We start from the raw sequence: 20,069 nt of genomic DNA, 5'->3' as shown, positions 1-20,069 counted from the left end.
ATGAGCACCTAGCAGCACAAATGAACCAGCTGCTGAGGGATGGGACTCACCCAGGATGGCTAACCAAAGGGCGAACGATCCTGATCATGAAGGACCCCTCAAAGAGTGCAGTCCCAGTCACCTCCTCTACATGGATAACATAAAGTTGTATGCTAAGAGCAAAAGGGACATCGATTCCCTGATCCACACAACCAGGATCTACAGCAGCGACATCGGGATGTCATTCAGGCTTGAGAAATGTACTCTGATGGTGACTCAGAGAGGAAAGGTAATCCGCACTGAAGGGGTCTCACTCCCTGAAGGAACAAAAGCAGACATTGAGGACAGCTACAAGTACCTCGGTATACCACAGGTCAATGGCAACATCAAACTGGCAACAAGGAAAGCAGCTACGGCCAAATACCTCCAGCGGGTGAGGAAAGTCCTAAGAAGCCAGCTCAATGGCAAGAATAAAACCCGGGCAATAAACAGCTATGCCCTGCCAGTGATCAGATATCCTGCAGGAATAATAAGGTGGCCAAAGGAAGAGATTCAGACCACGGATGTTAAGACCCGAAAGCTCCTAACCATGCATGGGGGGTTCCATCTCAAATCCAGCACCCTGAGACTGTACGCAAGCTGAAAAGAAGGAGGCCGGGGACTAGTGAGTGTGAGAGCCACTGTCCAGGATGAAACATCCAAGCTCCATGAATACATCAAGGAGAAGGCTCCAACGGATGACGTACTCAGAGAATGTCTCAGACAATGGGGAAGAGAGGATGAGGCGCTGGAAGAGGGACCATCATGGGAGGACAAGCCCCTAACGGGATGTACCACCAGACCATAACTAAAGTGGCCGATCTCAAGAGGTCCTATCAGTGGCTAGAGAGGGCTGGCCTGAAGGACAGCACATCCTAGCTGCTCAGGAGCAGGCCCTGAGCACCAGAGCCATTGAGGCCCAGATATACTACACCAGACAAGACCCAAGGTGTAGGTTGTGCAAAGAGGCACCTGAGACGATCCAACACATAACTGCAGGGTGTAAGATGCTGGCAGGGAAAGCCTACATGGAACGCCATAACCAGGTGGCTGGCATAGTCTACCGAAACATCTGTGCAGAGTATGTACTAGAAACCCCAATGTCAAAATTGGAAATACCTCCGAAGGTGGTGGAGAATGACAGAGCGAAGATCCTTTGGGACTATGAATCTCATCCTTTGGCCACCTTATTATTCCTGCAGGATATCTGATCACTGGCAGGGCATAGCTGTTTATTGCCCGGGTCTTATTCTTGCCATTGAGCTGGCTTCTTAGGACTTGCCTCACTCGCTGGAGGTATTTGGCCGTAGCATACAGCTACGGCCAAATAGCATACAGCTTTATGTCATCCATATAGAGGAGGTGACTGATTGTAGCTCCATTTCTGAGCCGGTATACATAGCCTGTCTTGGTGATTACTTGGCTTAGGGGGTTCAGTCCCTATATATATATATATATATATATATATATATATATATATATATATATATATATATATATATATATATATATACTTTTTTATCTAATTCTGCAATTGTCATTTGCGATTTCAGATTCCAACAGATAAGTCTGGTTTATGATGCATGATCAAAGATGGAGGGGTTAGCAGGAAGGTGGCATGTGCTGGGTGTGGTATAAATTGTGTTAGCTACTTCATTGAGAGACAATGGCAAACAAGATGTTTTGTGTCGTGTCCCCCACATGCTCCTGCATCACTATTGTCTCCACTTGGAGGGGAGTAAGGGGGAGGAAGACCCACTGGGACGAGGCGGCGGTGCTGGTGGTGATGGTGTGGTTGGTCGGTTGCATTTGCGCGTGTGTGTGTGCGCGTGCGTGTGTGTGTGTGTGTGTGTGTGTGTGCGCACGTGCGTCTCGGAGGAAGCACAGACGGGTGGTGGTAATTTGATGTGTGTCCCTAGGGATGTTTGATGGATTAATACTAAGCAGCTCCCTTCTTGGAATCACCACCTGATCTTCGGGTCTCGTGCCCCATATATAAAAGGCTGCAGTAATGCTGATCTCAGCTTGTTGAGCATCCATCGCCCCCCACCCTCTCCACCCCCTACTTCTCTCTCTCTCTCTCTCTCTCTTGCTCTCTCTTTCTCTCGCTCTGCCCCTCGCTCTCTCTGTCTCTCTCTTTATGTGTCTCAGTTTCCTCCACACCACTTTCCATCTTCATCACCATCCTGTCTATGCTTTCTCTCTGCTGTTTTTTTAAACACATTTCCTCTCCTCTCCCCTTCCCATCAACCTTATCGTTTAAGATATTTAAGGCTTTTTTGTACTTGAAAGAGTGTAGTGCATTTTTGCTGTTATCTTCTCCCCCCACCAAAATCCCCCCAAACTCAACAGTCTTTTCCTGTCTTTAGGGGCTGTTTTTGTTTCTTTCTTCGCTTCTTTCTTTCTTTAAATAAGAAAATGCCCCGCTCATTTTTGGTGAAGCAGCCCAAGGGTCATGATTCCTTACCTTCTAACTACTACCACCAGAGTCAGCAGCACTGGGATGATTCCTACTCTGTGACACATGCCATCACAGAGTCAGATACCAACTTGGCTGTCCATTTGGGTGAAAACGGTGAGTTAATTTCCACTTGTTTATGAGTACTTCTTGTGTGGGAAAGCACCTCTTCATTTTGGGATCCTGGAGTGGTTCTTTTCTTCAAAATTAGAAGAAACAGGAGTAAACAATGAAAGAAATGAATTGCTTTTACTACAATACCACTCTGGGAAACAACCTCAAATCCTCTACAGGCAGCTTTGTCCCATCCATAAAGCCTAGGACTTGTTTTGTAACTCGGGATACTAAATAGTATTCAGGTCACATGGGCTCAGTCAGATTAATACCCAAACAAGATCAAACAGCTGTCTTTGGCTTGGATGAATGCATGCATACTGTCTATGTGGGGACCGGGCAGAATACACAACACAAACTCTTGCGAGTTCCAAATGAAAACAGCTAAATAATAAAACAGATCGTCACATGGGACCATGTCGTTCTTAGACGGTGCAGGTGCCCTTGAGATTCCCCTCCTATTGTGCCCCACTTCCCGCCTCCCTACCTCATCTCTCCATGTCTCTCCATCTGGTCGTGCAGGATAGCCACAGAGTAGGATTGCCGCAACTGCCCATATGCGGAGTGGTAACAGGTGATGGAGAAGGTTTTGAGAGGATGGGTATTGACGAGGAAATAGAGAGTGCTGCAGGTAATCCAATAAAGTTAAACATGAGCACTACGGTGGCAAGCAGTTGATTTGAAGCGGTAATACTTGTGAAATGGACCAGCATGTGGTACTCTGTATTTGCCTGTATGTGGCTGTGAGGAGCATCCAAAGAAATGCATGAACAGATTTTCCAGCCACTCATCACCAACCCCATTCAAGTTGAATCATTTGTTCCCCAGATCCAGGGTGCCAGCTGTCTGCTTGCCTTTGTTTCGCCGCGTGCGGTGACGGAGGTGGTGGGGGCTCAATAAAACCATGGACTGCTGTCAAGATCAGAGCCCCCTCAGCCCCCAGCGCATCTCACACGCTCCCAAATAAAGACCCTCCTTTTTCCCCTTTGCCAAAATGCGCCTCACCACCTGTCACTCAGTTGCCCCATTATCATGCTCATGAACCCCTGAAAACATGCCACAGATTGGGAACGATCTGATTAAAATGATTTAGCCTGGGGATTTTACTTCTAAGACTGTGGCGCTGTGCTTTAACTGTGCACACTCGAGATGCTGCTCCAGCTGCGAGGCAAATGATTGCACTTTGGATGTTTTGTCAAAATCAGCACATTATGTTTGACTGATATTCCGCCGTGACGGCCTTTCAGAACATCTTTTTTTCAAGAGCACTTGTTGAAGTCACAAAATATATTGACTGGGACAACTGCACACTAAGCACTCATTTATATTTCATACTCAAAAGCCTGCTGAAGCTACCTCTCACCAATCACTTCCTGTATTAGTTTTCATGTTGATGAATGTTTGGGTCAAAGAGTCGCCGCATTCATTTCATTCCAAAAAGATGTTTCTGACATGAAATGTACATACACTTTTCCCCAGGCTATATCCATGATTACATAATTCCCTCGGTGCTGCAAAACACAAAGCTGTCCAAGTCCAAGGTGGCCTCCGCGGCATTGTACTCTCAAGGATGTGTTGGTGGCAGCAGCGGGGACGAATTCTCTGACAATGACATGGAAAATCCAGATAGCCCAGTCTCCAGCACCTCAGTCGAGTCTGATACGGCAGTGAGCGCCATCAACTCCTTCCTCATCTCTGAAGGACGCTCCAGCCGGAGACCAGACCGGGCATGTCAATCAGACAGCAGCAAGGCTAAAAGGTTAGCCGGTCACAGACCAAAATCCAAAACCCAAGGTCGGCACGTATGCAGTGAGTGTGGCAAGTCTTACGCAACGTCATCTAATCTGAGCAGACACAAGCAGACTCATCGGAGCCTGGACAGCCAGCAAGCCAGGAATTGTCCTACCTGCCACAAGCTGTACGTATCAATGCCCGCGTTATCCATGCACATGCTGACCCACGACTTGAAGCACGGTTGCACGGTGTGTGGTAAAGCTTTCAGCCGGCCTTGGCTCCTGCAGGGCCACATGCGGTCCCACACCGGCGAAAAACCGTTTTCCTGCGCCCACTGTGGGAAAGCCTTCGCTGACCGCTCCAACCTGCGCGCCCACATGCAGACGCATTCGGCATTCAAGCACTATTCGTGCAAACGCTGCCACAAAAGCTTTGCGCTCAAGTCTTACTTAAACAAACACTACGAGTCAGCATGCTTCAAAGGGCACCAATCAGAGGACGGGTGCGGCTCAGAGGACTGACTGACTTCATTCTTTCGATGAAATAATCTCTGCATCTCAGCCTTATCGCATGCATGCACCCTTAATCCTTACCTTTTGATCCATGCAATAACATTTGAATAACCACTCAAACTATTCAATAATTCTATGCGAAGATAAACTCATAATTTTCTCTTTTCATGGATTATACTTAATTGGTACCCTTATTTATTTTAATTTCATTTCATGAGACAGTAAGTTCACAGCAAACTTTTTTTTTTTTATTGAAGAATGAGTTTGTTCTGTGTGGGCGGCACAGCTGCCCAATGGTTAGCGGGTCCGCTTCAAACATCTGAGGTGTGGGGTTAGTCCATCTTTCTTCCACATTCCAAAACACACTTCTTAAATCAACGGAAGACTCTAAAATGGCCCTGAGGTACGAATGGTTGTTTGTGTATACTCACTGTATGTTCCCTTGCCCTATGATTGCTGCTGAACAGTCCGAGGTCTGCACCGCCTCTTGCCCAAAGTCAGCTGGAATAGGCTCCAGCTCACCAGCAGCAACAACCCTACTGAGTGAGGATACAGAAAACGGACAGATTCATTGCTTCAACTATTTATATATTTGTATTTATTTCTGGAAAGGTTTTCCAAGCCATGAACTGTTTTGTTAAGAACAAAACACAAAATATACGCTGCCATATTATATTTATTCATCTGATTAGATCAGTGAAGACAATAAAGTTGATCAAATGTAATACTTTTTGTTTGTCCAATGATGCAAAAAATAAACAAAGCAACACACCCACCTTGGTTTAAAACATGTTGATATTTAAAGTTTGGAAAGGTGAGACAACACAACTGTGTTTATATAGCACTTTAAAACAATCACCCTTGTATACAAAGTGTTGTACATGGAGCAAAAATAATTCATACAAGTGCGTGCATGTGTGTGCGTGCACGGTAACATGTCGATCGCGCAAGGTTGATTGATCGACTGTGCCACATTGTACTTTTGTATTCGTATTAATATTACCTTGTTTTGAGATTTGTAATGTATTGGCTATTATGTAATAAAAATAATATTTTATACATATTTTATATATATATATATATATATATATAGCCTGGTAGTCCAGTGGTTAGCACGTCGGCTTCACAGTGCAGAGGTACCGGGTTCGATTCCAGCTGCGGCCTCCCTGTGTGGAGTTTGCATGTTCTCCCCGGGCCTGCGTGGGTTTTCTCCGGGTGCTCCGGTTTCCTCCCACATTCCAAAAACATGCGTGGCAGGCTGATTGAACACTCTAAATTGTCCCTAGGTGTGAGTGTGAGCGTGGTTGGTTGTTCGTCAGTGTGTGCCCTGCGATTGGCTGGCAACCGATTCAGGGTGTCCCCCGCCTACTGCCCGAAGACAGCTGGGATAGGCTCCAGCACCCCCCGTGACCCTCGTGAGGATCAAGCGGCTCGGAAGGTATATAAAATCCTCATCTCACCCCTCGGGTGGTGTCCGTCCCTCATTCAGCTCGGGTCCTCTACCAGAGGCCAGGAAGCTTGAGGGTTCTGTGCAGTATCCTTGCTGCTCCCAGCACTGCACATTTCTGGACTGAGATGTCCGATGTTGTTCCCGGGATCTGTTGCAACCACTCATCTAGTTTGGGGGTCACTGCCCCGAGTGCTCCGACCACCACAGGCACGACTGTCACCTTTACCTTCCAGGCTCTCTCCAGCTCCTCTCTGAGCCCTTGGTATTTCTCGAGTTTCTCATGTTCCTTCTTCCTGATGTTTCCATCACTTGGGACCGCTACATCCACTACAACGGCTTTCCTCTGCCCTTTATCTATGATCACAATATCTGGTTGGTTCGCCATTACCATCTTGTCAGTCTGGATCTGGAAGTCCCACAGGATCTTCGCTCTGTCATTCTCCACCACCTTCGGAGGTGTTTCCCATTTTGACCTTGGAGTTTCCAGTCCATACTCCGCACAGATGTTTCGGTAGACTATGCCAGCCACCTGGTTATGGCGTTCCATGTTGGCTTTCCCTGCCAGCATCTTACACCCTGCAATTATGTGTTGGATCGTCTCAGGTGCCTCTTTGCACAACCTGCACCTTGGGTCTTGTCTGGTGTGGTATATCTGGGCCTCAATGGCTCTGGTGCTCAGGGCCTGCTCCTGAGCAGCCAGGATGAGTGCCTCTGTGCTGTCCTTCAGGCCAGCCCTCTCTAGCCACTGATAGGACTTCTTGAGATCAGCCACTTCAGTTATGGTCCGGTGGTACATCCCGTGTAGGGGCTTGCCCTCCCATGATGGTCCCTCTTCCAGCACCTCATCTTCTGTTCCCCATTGTCTGAGACATTCTCTGAGTACGTCATCTGTTGGAGCCTTCTCCTTGATGTATTCATGGAGCTTGGATGTTTCATCCTGGACAGTGGCTCTCACACTCACTAGTCCCCGGCCTCCTTCCTTTCGGCTTGCGTACAGTCTCTGGGTGCTGGATTTGGGATGGAACCCTCCATGCATGGTTAGGAGCTTACGGGTCTTAACGTCCGTGGTCTGAATCTCTTAGTTTGGCCACCTTATTATTCCTGCAGGGTATCTGATCACTGGCAGGGCATAGCTGTTTATTGCCCGGGTCTTATTCTTGCCATTGAGCTGGCTTCTTAGGACTTGCCTCACTCGCTGGAGGTATTTGGCCGTAGCCGCTTTCCTTGTTGCCAGTTCGAGGTTGCCATTGGCTTGTGGTATACCAAGGTACTTGTAGCTGTCCTCAATGTCTGCTATTGTTCCTTCAGGGAGTGAGACCCCTTCAGTGCGGACTACCTTTCCTCTCTTAGTCACCATCCCACTACATTTCTCAAGCCCGAATGACATCCCGATGTCGCTGCTGTAGATCCTGGTTGTGTGGATCAGGAAATCTATGTCCCTTTTGCTCTTAGCATACAGCTTTATGTCATCCATGTAGAGGAGGTGACTGATTGTAGCTCAATTTCTGAGGCGGTATCCATAGCCTGTCTTGGTGATTACTAGGCTTAGGGGGTTCAGTCCTATGCAGAACAGCAGTGGGGAGAGTGCATCACCTTGGTATATGCCACATTTGATGGACACTTGGATAAGTGGCTTGCCATTGGCTTCAAGTGTGGTTTTCCACATCCTCATCGGGTTCGCAACGAAGGCTCCTAGGGTCCTGTTCACCTTATACAACTCCAAGCATTCAGTGATCCATGTATGTGGCATCGAGTCATAGGCTTTCTTGTAATCAATCCAAGCTGTGCACAGGTTGGTACGTCGGGACCTGCAGTCTTGTGCGACTGTTCTGTCAACCAGGAGCTGATGTTTGGCTCCTCTGGTATCTCTACCAATGCCCTTCTGTGCTTCGCTCATGTATTGATCCATGTGTCCACTTATCTTAGCCGCAATGATGCCTGACATGAGCTTCCATGTTGTGGAGAGACAGGTTATTGGCCGATAGTTGGATGGGGCTGCACCCTTCGAGGGATCCTTCATGATCATGATCGTTCGCCCTTCGGTTAGCCATTCTGGGTGAGTCCCATCCCTCAGCAGCTGGTTCATTTGTGCTGCTCGGCCTTCTACCTTCCAGGCTCTCTCCAGCTCCAAATGGGCTACTGGAACAAAGTGGAGATGGGCGAGATACGAGATATATATATATATATATATATATATATATATATATATATGGATACCGCCTCAGAAATGGAGCTACAATCAGTCACCTCCTCTACATGGATGACATAAAGCTGTATGCTAAGAGCGAAAGGGACATAGATTTCCTGATCCACACAACCAGGATCTACAGCAGCGACATCGGGATGTCATTCGGGCTTGAGAAATGTAGTGGGATGGTGACTAAGAGAGGAAAGGTAGTCCGCACTGAAGGGGTCTCACTCCCTGAAGGAACAATAGCAGACATTGAGGACAGCTACAAGTACCTTGGTATACCACAAGCCAATGGCAACCTCGAACTGGCAACAAGGAAAGCGGCTACGGCCAAATACCTCCAGCGAGTGAGGCAAGTCCTAAGAAGCCAGCTCAATGGCAAGAATAAGACCCGGGCAATAAACAGCTATGCCCTGCCAGTGATCAGATACCCTGCAGGAATAATAAGGTGGCCAAAGGAAGAGATTCAGACCACGGATGTTAAGACTCGAAAGCTCCTAACCATGCATGGAGGGTTCCATCCCAAATCCAGCACCCTGAGACTGTACGCAAGCCGAAAGGATGGAGGCCGGGGACTAGTGAGTGTGAGAGCCACTGTCCAGGATGAAACATCCAAGCTCCATGAATACATCAAGGAGAAGGCTCCAACGGATGACGTACTCAGAGAATGTCTCAGACAATGGGGAACAGAAGATGAGGCGCTGGAAGAGGGACCATCATGGGAGGACAATCCCCTACACGGGATGTACCACCGGACCATAACTGAAGTGGCTGATCTCAAGAAGTCCTATCAGTGGCTAGAGAGGGCTGGCCTGAAGGACAGCACAGAGGCACTCATCCTGGCTGCTCAGGAGCAGGCCTTGAGCACCAGAGCCATCGAGGCCCAGATATACCACACCAGACAAGACCCAAGGTGTATGTTGTGCAAAGAGGCACCTGAGACGATCCAACACATAACTGCAGGGTGTAAGATGCTGGCAGGGAAAGCCTACATGGAACGCCATAACCAGGTGGCTGGCATAGTCTACCGAAACATCTGTACGGAGTATGGACTGGAAACCCCAAGGTCAAAATGGGAAACACCTCCGAAGGTGGTGGAGAATGACAGAGCGAAGATCCTGTGGGACTTCCAGATCCAGACTGACAAGATGGTAATGGCAAACCAACCAGATATCGTGATCATAGATAAAGGGCAGAGGAAAGCCGTTGTAGTGGATGTAGCGGTCCCAAGTGATGGAAACATCAGGAAGAAGGAACATGAGAAACTCGAGAAATACCAAGGGCTCAGAGAGGAGCTGGAGAGAGCCTGGAAGGTAAAGGTGACAGTCGTGCCTGTGGTGGTCGGAGCACTCGGGGCAGTGACCCCCAAACTAGATGAGTGGTTGCAACAGATCCCAGGAACAACATCGGACATCTCAGTCCAGAAATGTGCAGTGCTGGGAACAGCAAGGATACTGCGCAGAACCCTCAAGCTTCCTGGCCTCTGGTAGAGGACCCGAGCTGAATGAGGGACGGACACCACCCGAGGGGTGAGATGAGGATTTTTTATATATATATATATATATATATATATATATATATATATATATATATATACCGTATTTTCACGACTATATATATATATATATCCGTCGTTTTCAACAAAGTAAACTGCATGAGAATCGCTTGAAAAAGCAACAAGTCATGATTTCTTTTTTTTTAATTGCTCATGCCCAAGTCAAAATAGAAATAAAGTGGGGGGAGGGTAGGATGGGACCATTGCGAGACTCCCGGTTCAATATGATGGCCACGATGCACGTGACTCCAGTTTAGGTTTATTTGGGCTTGCAGCTCAAAAAGGGCATAAAGTCTTCTGTTCTTATTTGCCTCTTAAATCCGTCACTAAGTTCAGCGTCATGCTTATGAGCAAGCAAATGGGTTGCGATGAGGGCATCAAGAGAAACTGAAGAAACAAATCAACTTTGATCAAAAATATAATTCCGAGTTCTTGCAAAAAAAGATTGAAGACAAAAATGTGATTTCTTTATAGAAATCACATTTTCTTTATAGAAATCACATTTTTGTGCACACAAAACACGCTCTCCTAACGTAGAAGGAAAGTGACGTGCCAACATGCCGAGCAATGTTGTGTAAATAGATGCTAAGAGTCATGTTTTTATTGTTTTTATTGAAAACTTACATCCAGTACGAAGTGTACTCTACAAGTTTGGAAAAGTATTTGCCTCCTTCTCAAAAAGCCGAGCCCATCTTTGCTGACCGTACCCAAGACAGATTGGCTTCAGACTGGTTCAATCAAGAAATCTCTTATGTAGAAGGTTTGACAAAATGAAGCCGGCCAAAAGATCTAAAAAAATAAAGGCATTTGGGTTTTGATGCAAGACAACCCAAAACACAGCAGCAACCAAACTTCTGAATGAGAGCAGGCCAACATATCTCTACGGAGATGTAAGAGACTCACTGATGGTTCTAGCTCACGATTGATCTCAGTTGTTGCTGCTGAGCGTGGTCGAAGCGGTTATGAGGTTTAGGGGGCAATTTTCTTTTTCACGTAGGACCAGCTAACTGTGAATAGTCTTATTCTTTCATAAATACAATCACGATTTATGTTTACTTGGGTTACATTTGTCTGATATTTTGAAGCTCTTCAAACAATAAAGTGGGGAAACAATTAAAAAAAAGAGTTTGAGAAAGGGGAAATATTTTTTCACTGCTCTCTATATAAAGTATTTCAGTACACTATTATATCTGGGGGAGGCCCGGCGGTCCAGTGGTTAGCGCGTCGACCTCAGTGCCGAGGTACCGGGTTAAATTCCAGGTTCGGCCTCCCTGTGTGGAGTTTGCATGTTCTCCCCGGGCCTTCGTCGGTTTTCTACGGGTACTCCGGTTTCCTCCCGCATTTCAAAAATATGCATGACAGGCTGATTGAACACTAAAAATTGTCCCTAGGTGTGAGTGTGTGCGTGGATGGTTGTTTTTCTCTGTGTGCTTGTCGGTTGGCTGGTAACTGGTTCAGGGTGTCCCTCGCCTACTGCCCGAAGACGGCTGGGATAGGCTCCAGCACCCCCCGTGACCCTTGTGAGGATAAGCGGATCGGAAAATGGATGGATGGGTATTATATCTGTATTGTGTGAGTCGCCATGCAAACAATTCAACAAATCTTAACTGTTAATTGTTCCCACAACATAAGTGATATTTCACTGGCGTAGGGCGGAATCCTCCAATCTTCCTCATATTACTTTTCTGGGAACCGCAAAAAATGACAAATTTGTTGAGCCATTGACATTGCAATGCAAAGAGGGCAAGCCATTTTCAACACTGTGGATTGGTCAGTCAGGAGTAAAAATCAAAAATAAAATTTACAAAAACTTGGACAAGGGTGGGTTCGACCGGATGTCACTTATTTGTTTCTGTTCCTTGCAGCTTCCAATAGTATAGAAACCTTCTCCACAGTGGGACAACATCACAACATGAAAATTTTGTTTAACTTGGCCCCCTTCGTGTCCTAAGAGTGTGCACAAACAAAGGAGCAGATCACCTCTTTGGGTCAGCGCTGATTGACAATCAACCAAGAGGATATGACTGTCATGTCCATAACAAGCGGCGGATGAGATATTTACAGCCTCCTTTATCAGACCTCAATGCACGTCTGCTACTCTGACAGATAGAGATTGATGACCTACTTGTAGATTTCACAAATGCGATAAAGTCTTTATCAGCCAAAGCCTTCACTCAGCCGTCCCAGGTTACTTTGGAGGAAGCGGACGGCTGCTGGAGAGGGACCAAAAAGTAGGCCCCGCTGGATACTGAAGACTGCAGAGTGCATGTTACTGAATGAATTGTTGCATGCGCGTCAACTTCCTGGATCACTTGATGTTCTGTCGGTTTGAGGGTCCCGTCTGGGTTCAGGACACATTTGTTCATCAATCCAGGATCAAGAGGCAGCTGCTTGTCAAGATAGTGGGACCGTAGCGTAAATGGGCTTGGAAAGGGGGTTGGGGGCTTGGTTTACAAAGGTAACAACATATCCCATTTGGCATTTCAACAAACTAGTTTGCACAGTCGATTAAAAATAAAAACCAGTTCATTCATTCAACGCCTTATGACTGTGCTTTTCTAAACCAAGTGCCCTCTGTAAACTGTCGTCTAATTGAGAGAAGTGGATGACTGAGGCACGATGGCCATTTGTTGAACTTTTACTGGCACAGTGTCACATCTGTCATGACAGCTCACACTGTCAGGATCTGTAAAATACAGCCAGAAAGGAAGTATGGGTTGAAGAGGGCGCGGGAGGGGGGGTGGTAGAATGAGGTGATCGGATAAGAGCTGAGTCTTGAAAAGGTATGCTCTGACTATAGTCGAGAGGGGCCAAATTTGCGTCATCTTGATAAAAATGCATACTATAGATCAGATGCAGTCTGCTTCAGAAAGGTACATTTATAATGGCCACAAATTTCGGGAAAATAATTTGTCAGAGGTCTTCTTGACTTGGTTTGCCTTTACATAATCTTTGTCACTCTCAAATAGGTCATACTCTATCACTTGCATGTTATAATTGAGCAAAATAGAGGGAAATATTTTAACATAACTCTTATAAAAGAAATAGAAAGTTGATTTCTTTTAATTTAATTATTTTTGAAAAACTCATGCGGCCCGGTAGTCCAGTGGTTAGCACGTCGGCTTCACAGTGCAGAGGTACTGGGTTCGATTCCAGCTCCGGCCTCCCTGTGTGGAGTTTGCATGTTCTCCCCGGGCCTGCGTGGGTTTTCTCCGGGTGCTCCGGTTTCCTCCCACATTCCAAAAATATGCGTGGCAGGCTGATTGAACACTCTAAATTGTCCCTAGGTGTGAGTGTGAGTGCGAATGGTTGTTCGTTTCTGTGTGCCCTGCGATTGGGTGGCAACCGATTCAGGGTGTCCCCCGCCTACTGCCCGAAGACAGCTGGGATAGGCTCCAGCACCCCCTGCGACCCTAGTGAGGATCAAGCGGCTCGGAAGATGAATGAATGAATGAATGAATGAAAAACTCATGATAAAACAGTGACAGAGCTGCACCATTTTACTCAACACTCGCCTTGAACAATACGATGTGGAACGCTGAAGTAATTTTTCAAGAGGATTTATTTACAGTTGGTATTTAAGTGACTTAATCCAGTTCTATGAAACACCATCACGTCACGATATAATGTGCAAAAACGCTATATAGCTCCATGTGGCATTAAAGAAGAGAATTGCATTTTGTATATTTCAGAATTAATAAACATACAGACCTGTCGCCAGAGCCCGAGCTTAAGGGGGGCACATGAAATGCACCTGAGGGGGGACATTTATGATTAATATCGTACAGATGGCATTTACATTGCTCAATGTATTTGGATATATTCATATAGCAATCCTAGCCAATAGTCTTGAGTGACACCCTTTACGACAACCGCTGGCATTATCAAAGACAGGATTTACAATAAATACACATACACTAAATGCCTTATTGAGTATGTTGACCCTGTAGCCGTATTGGATGTGGCAAATTATTTGTGATGCCTCATTCACTTGGTCCTTGGAGATGTCAATCAGTCAACAAGCAAGAACTCACTGAATTAATACCGAGCCACTGCTTTTCAAGTTCAAGTCAACCTTATTGTCAAATATGTTTGATTGACATACAGTACTGGTGAAATGTCTTTCCTCTCAACCACAGGAGAAAGAGGAGCCACTGCTCGTGCCCGCGCCGCCATCAACAGAACAGTTAACATAAAATGACAAAATAATACAAGACCCCTGTGATTGGCTGGCAACCGATTCAGGGTGTCCCCCGCCTACTGCCCGGAGACAGCTGGGATGGGCTCCAGCACCCCCCGCGACCCTAGTGAGGATCAGGCGGTTCGGAAGATGAATGAATTAATGAATGAATAATACAAGACAACACATAAGACACAGACAGCCTTAACCACTTTTCCTACATACACTTTGTTGTTTGAAGTTCTAGATGAAAGAAGAGAGAATCAAAGTGTCCTTTCTCCAGTGGATCAGACGTCATGCTGAAAATGTGCACAGGTCTGCTACAAGCTAAGCTTGAAAGCTAACAAGTAGCGTCCATTGACGAAAACTAGATTGGCTCACATCTCCTGTCCCATTTAAATACACTTCAATTCCAAACGGCGACTCCGAGTTCCACATATGCATCTGCGCTCTGCGCTGACGCTCCTTTCTTCTTATCGTTGGCTCCACAAGCCATCCATCCATCCAGCCGCAGACTGTCCAACAGCACTGACATTTCCGCTGAACAAAACGGGAGGTGAAAAATGCTGCCCATTACCAGTACATTTTGATAACGTTATGATATTCTAACTCAAATTTGCAGATATTATTTACAGTTTTTATGTCAGGTACAAAGGACACATCCAGTATGTGATGTGCTGCCCTATCGCTTTGAACAGGCCACTCAGTTCAATGGGTGTCTGCAGCACAAATTGAAAGAAAAATGGAAATGAAAATCAATCTTCAATTTAGATGTCCAAATGGTTTATTGGCTCTTAAGTTTTCTGTATTGTTCATTCTTGAAAATGATGAACGAAAGTGATTTTGAACAGTGAGCTTGTGCTTGTACTTCTCTTCTCGTCATCATACACCAATGCCTTCCTGTCTTTTCTTGTTCTACAACCATCTTCTGCCTTTGCAACCAATTCCATCTGCTGTTCAACCATTAACATAAAAATGTATTTACACAATACTAATGCAATTTCTTCTATGGAACGAGTTCAGATGGCTCTTTAGTTGTCGACACGAATGTAATATGTCCTTCCTGACTTGCTGTACTGTGTCGCATCACGACTGTCTAAACAGGTGGTGTAGGAAATAAGTAAACACCAAAATTTATGTTGACATGTCTACGTATGCTCACATCAACTTCTGGTATTATATCAAAATGATTGCACAAGTGTTGGTGATTGTATGGCAATAGTATGTTTCTCTCCATAGAGATGGTCACTACAAAGCTCATGTTACTTATTGAGAGAAGTGATTTGTCCATAAAATACAAACTTTAAGGTGATCATAGTGATATTTTTAGAGGTTTATATGGATAAAAGTACAGATGTCCATATACATTTTGGTGACACAGTTTTCTATGGAGCCCCTTAGGTGACATGGAAAAAAAATTTTTTTTTTTTGCAACGAAACGTCTTTTTTTCTAAATGAGCATTTATGTCCTTTCAGGTCATCTTCCGCGTTACCGAAATCAACAAAGGTTGAGCGTTTTCACTCATGGGCAAGTTTAATTTAAATTTACTTTGAAATTGGTTAGAAATACAAAGACTGAAAATCTGTTCTTCATCTTAAGCACGACATATCTGAAGTGTGCTGTTGTCACTGAAATAGCCCCGCATTAGAGCCAAACAGAAATGCGTTCCCTTAAAAAAACTAAAACAAAATTAAATCACATTATCTTGCAAATTTACGAGGGAATGCAATAGTTCCCAATGACACCTTAGGAGCGGGGTGTCCAAAGTTGGTCCTGTAGGGCCGCTGTCCTGCCTGATATTGAACGAACTTTCGTGCACGAAGGTGACTGCAATGCGCCATTATAAATTGCAGGTGAGCAGATTTATTTGATACATTTTTGTATCTTTGTCATTTTATTTCATTACCATTAATTTAATACTAACAAAATAAAATGACAAGAGGAAATGTAAAATAAAATTCATTTCCTCACCAAAGTAGTGCCTGTTCACTGAGCTGCAGATCTGCGCGAGTGTCCCCAAATGTTTTTAAACGCACCGTAGCTTGTAAGTACCCAGCCGTGCTCTGATGTTTCCTTGCTGCCTTGGTAAAACAACTTACCGGTAAACTGGTAAATCCAGTGTGGCTCCAAACACCAGTTTGGAGTCAGTTGCAAGCAATAGGCATTCCCAGCAGTACAATTTGCAGCGTTTCTCAGAGGCTGTGAGCCACGGGTACCATTCATAATTGCTCGTCTGAAAATGATGGACAAACCCTTTTCCTTGCTGGGACAGGCTAGCTCGCGCAGGAGTTGGGCGACCTCTTCGCACAATATACAGCTTTTCGTGGAAGGCCCGTCTTGAAAATTGTGTGGAAAGTAGTTTTACAAACAGATCAACGTCTTCTCCTTCGGCCATTTTGGGTTAAAATGTAATGATAGCTCGAGCAGGCGCGAATCCAATCACCGAACGCGCACGGCCAGTCTCGACGTAAGCCCTTCTAGCTGGCCCTAGTACGTAGACGAGTCAGATCACGAGTCTGAGACTCATGATCTGAGTCTCAGACTCGTGATCTGATTGGCTATTGCAACCTGACTGTGCCCGTTCACTTACACCGCACAGGGGCCTGCTCTGTTTAATCTGAAGGCCCAGAGCAAGTTTAATTTACCTGGCAACACAAGCTAGCTGAAATATAATTGGTTAAAAACTCTACCATAAGAAGTCGAATGGCTTTCAATGCTATTTAGAATAACATTGAAAGCCACTCGACTAATAATAAGTGGAAATAATATGACATAAAGAATACAGAGAATAATTTTGTTTACATATTTATGAAAATAAAATAACAATTTAAATTTGTTATTCTCAGAAAAATTTCTTTCATTGAAAAAATCCTGTGGCACACCACTACCTGAAAATGTGAAAAAAAAAATGTAACAATTAAGTGTTATATTGTTACTATAAGCGTTTTTTAAACATTGAAAATTAACGCAATATTATAACACATTGAATAGGATTCAAATCAACATAAATCCAATATTTGGTGCATTTGTTTTAATGGCAAGTAAATATAGTCAATTAGAACTTCTACTTGATCAGGGACGGATTTTTTTCTGTGTGACAGCCGGTTCTTTTTCTCCCTGTCATTTGTGCTCTCCCGCAATATTGTAACAATTCCTTCTCCCATCTTGAGTCGTTTCGCCATGATAAAGCATTACCATTAGTGTCACTTATTGCCTGGAGCAGAGAAAATTGTATTTGACTTGATTTGATTCGTGCAAGTACTGTCAATGCCCTGATTGGCTGCATAGCGTCATTGCATCGTATCGTGTGATTGCCTGGACACCTGTCACTCACTGAATTACACAGCAAATTGATACAGAAAAAAAGTTACATTCCTAATTCATTTGCAGTGCGTTCACTGCGGTGGATAGGTTTTCTGGTGTGCTGAGAGTGTGCGACCAGTGCGCAATTGCGCACCTTAGAGTCAAGTCAAGTCAACAGTATTTATAGAGCACTTTCAAACAGCCATCGCTGCATACAAAGTGCTGTACATGGAGCAATTTAACATGCACAATGAACAGTAAGACAAATCGGTAATAAAGGCGGTAGAGAGCACCAAACAGTAAAATCAAGAACAAATCTAAGTCATGCTAAGTCGAATGCCAAAGAATACAGGTGAGTTTTGAGTAGGGCTTTGAAGATGGGCAGCGAGGAGGCTTGCCGAATGTTCAGTAGGAGGTCATTCCAGAGAGAGGGACCAGCAACGGAAAAGGCTCGATACCCTCTGAGCCTCAGTTTAGTTCTTGGTACTTCTGATAATGTCTGGTCCACAGACCTGAGGCGCCGGGCAGGTGTGTAGGGGCGGATGAGCTCAGAGAGGTAAGGTGGCGCGAGATTATTCAGAGATTTGAAAACAAAGAGGAGGATCTTGAAAATAACTCTAAAATGAATGGGGAGCCAGTAAAGGCTTGCCAGAGTAGGAGTTATGTGCTCCCTCTTACGAGTACCAGTCAAGAGGTGAGCAGCGGCATTCTGGACCAGCTGAAGGCGCTTCATGGAGGACTGGATCACTGCAAAGTAAAGGGCATTGCAGTAATCGAGCCGGGATGTGACAGAGGCATGAATTACTGTCTCAAAGTGTTCATGTGAGAGGAGAGATTTTATTTTGGCCGGCTGTCTAAGGTGAAAGAAGCTGGATTTAACAACGGCACCAATTTGCCGATCAAGGTTGAAATCACTGTCCAGTTTAAGACCCGAGTTTGAGACCGTTGATTTCAGATAAGGAGACAGGGAGGGGGCCCAAGTCTACAGTATGGAATGTACAAGGGCCACTGGGAGCAAACAATATCACCTCTGTCTTCTTTCCCTTGAATTTTAAGAAATTTTGTGCCATCCAGGTTTTGATTTCTTCCAGACAGGATAGGAGTGGCCTTAATGAGAAGGCGTCTTTCTTGCTCAGTGGGACATACAATACAATACAATACATACAATACATTCTGATTTATATAGCGCTTTCACAACAGCGGCAGCTGTAACAAAGCGCTTTACAAAACAGTTAACATAAAGTAAAATAATAAACACAACACACAACATAAAACACAAACAGTCGTGCAGTCCTAACCACTTTTCCGTCACACGCTTTGTTGTTTGAAGCGGTTTGAGATGAAAGAGGAGAGAATCAAAGTGTCCTTTAACCAGTGGATCAGAGACGTCATGCTCAAAATGAGCACACGTCGGCTACAAGCTAAGTTTCAAAGTCAACAAGAAGCTGTAGCATCCATTGACGAAAAAAGAGATTGGTTCACTTCTCCTGTCCCATGGAAATCCACTTCAATTCCAAGCGGCGACTCACGGTTCCAAATACGCATCGGTGCTCTTCGCCAACGCTCCTCTCTCCTCATCCTCAACTTCAGCGGCCATCCATCCAGCCGCACCGACGCCAACTGTCCAACAGCGCTGACATAGCCACTGAACAAATCGGGGTTGTGAAAAATGCTGCCCATTACTGGCGCAAAAAACACAAGCGCCCCAGGTCTGTCCAGCACCGACAGTCAATGGCGCCGACATTCGTCCCAATCAAAATCTGGCAGTCATCTGCATAGCAGTGGAAGGGAATACCATGTTTTCTTAAGATGGAACCCAATGGGAGCAGATACAGCGAGAACAGCAGAGGCCCCAGAATTGAGCCCTGTGGAACACCACATGACAGGGGAGCAGTGCATGACCAAGGCTGACACAAAAGGTTCTGTCAGCTAGATAGGACTTAAACCACTCAAGAGCACTGCCGCCAATGCCCACCAAGTGCTGCAAACGAGTAAGCAGAATACTGTGATCCACTGTATCAAATGCTGCAGTTAAGTCCAATAAAACTAGACACACAGAGTCTCCAGAGTCATTTGCCAGGAGGATGTCATTAGAAACGCGTAACAGGGCTGACTCCGTGCTATGCATCGTCTTGAAACGTGACTGGAAGACCTTCAAGATGTTATGTTCATCCAGAAAAGTTTCAACTGCATGTGCACCACATTGGTGCTCTTGCATCTCCAGTAAAGGTAAATCTAAATGAAAGATACCTTTCATTGTATTACCTCGCGTCAGAAACTATATGAGTACATGGATGGAATCCTCTGTAATGATTTGTAACTAACAATCCTGCCGATATAATGTGTGGGATGGCCGACAACGCAACAGAACTACCTTAGCAATGACAATGTAGGACCCACGTTGACGTGTATTCTCAGTGCTCGTGGGAATTCATGGATCAAGTAGGTAATCCCAGTGTGCGCAATTTACAGCACAGCACAGCATCGAATTGCAAACAATCATGCTAAGATTGCCGATATATCTTACCGTTCTTCGAGTGGGTTCGTCTCCAA

The 20,069-nt window shown here is 45.2% G+C and overlaps 2 protein-coding genes across 3 annotated transcripts in view; both read left to right on the top strand.

Moving 5' to 3' along the window:
• Nucleotides 1-1,577: 1,577 nt before the first annotated feature.
• LOC127607137 (transcriptional repressor scratch 1-like) lies at nucleotides 1,578-5,616 on the top strand. 2 transcript variants are annotated; one of them, XM_052075260.1, is made up of 3 exons: nucleotides 1,578-2,593; nucleotides 4,070-4,349; nucleotides 4,443-5,616. In XM_052075260.1, the coding sequence occupies exons 1-3, from the start codon at nucleotides 2,437-2,439 to the stop codon at nucleotides 4,843-4,845; spliced, it is 840 nt and encodes a 279-aa protein (XP_051931220.1). In that variant the 5' UTR covers nucleotides 1,578-2,436; the 3' UTR covers nucleotides 4,846-5,616. The 2 variants fall into 2 exon arrangements, with proteins under 2 accessions (XP_051931220.1, XP_051931218.1); XM_052075258.1 differs by having other exon boundaries at nucleotides 4,070-5,616.
• A 3,416-nt stretch (nucleotides 5,617-9,032) lies between these two features.
• Nucleotides 9,033-20,069, top strand: part of LOC127607151 (uncharacterized) — a 186,687-nt gene continuing 175,650 nt past the window's right edge. Inside the window, exon 1 of the mRNA XM_052075280.1 lies at nucleotides 9,033-9,487. Coding sequence (XP_051931240.1) covers nucleotides 9,221-9,487 — 267 coding nt within the window. The 5' untranslated portion in view covers nucleotides 9,033-9,220. The remainder of the gene's footprint in view (nucleotides 9,488-20,069) is intronic.

The sequence above is a fragment of the Hippocampus zosterae genome, chromosome 9 (assembly GCF_025434085.1).
Source record: "Hippocampus zosterae strain Florida chromosome 9, ASM2543408v3, whole genome shotgun sequence".
Classification (NCBI taxonomy): Eukaryota; Metazoa; Chordata; class Actinopteri; order Syngnathiformes; family Syngnathidae; genus Hippocampus; species Hippocampus zosterae.
Note: the sequence above shows the minus strand (reverse complement) of the source record. Positions and strands in the feature narration are given on the sequence as shown.

Excerpts from the sequence above, each read along its gene's own strand:
- LOC127607137 (XM_052075258.1), top strand. The coding sequence starts at position 2,437 with ATGCCCCGCTCATTTTTGGTGAAGCAGCCCAAGGGTCATGATTCCTTA. Across the intron at positions 2,594-4,069 it reads TGTCCATTTGGGTGAAAACG|GCTATATCCATGATTACATA; the intron begins GTGAGTTAATTT and ends ACTTTTCCCCAG.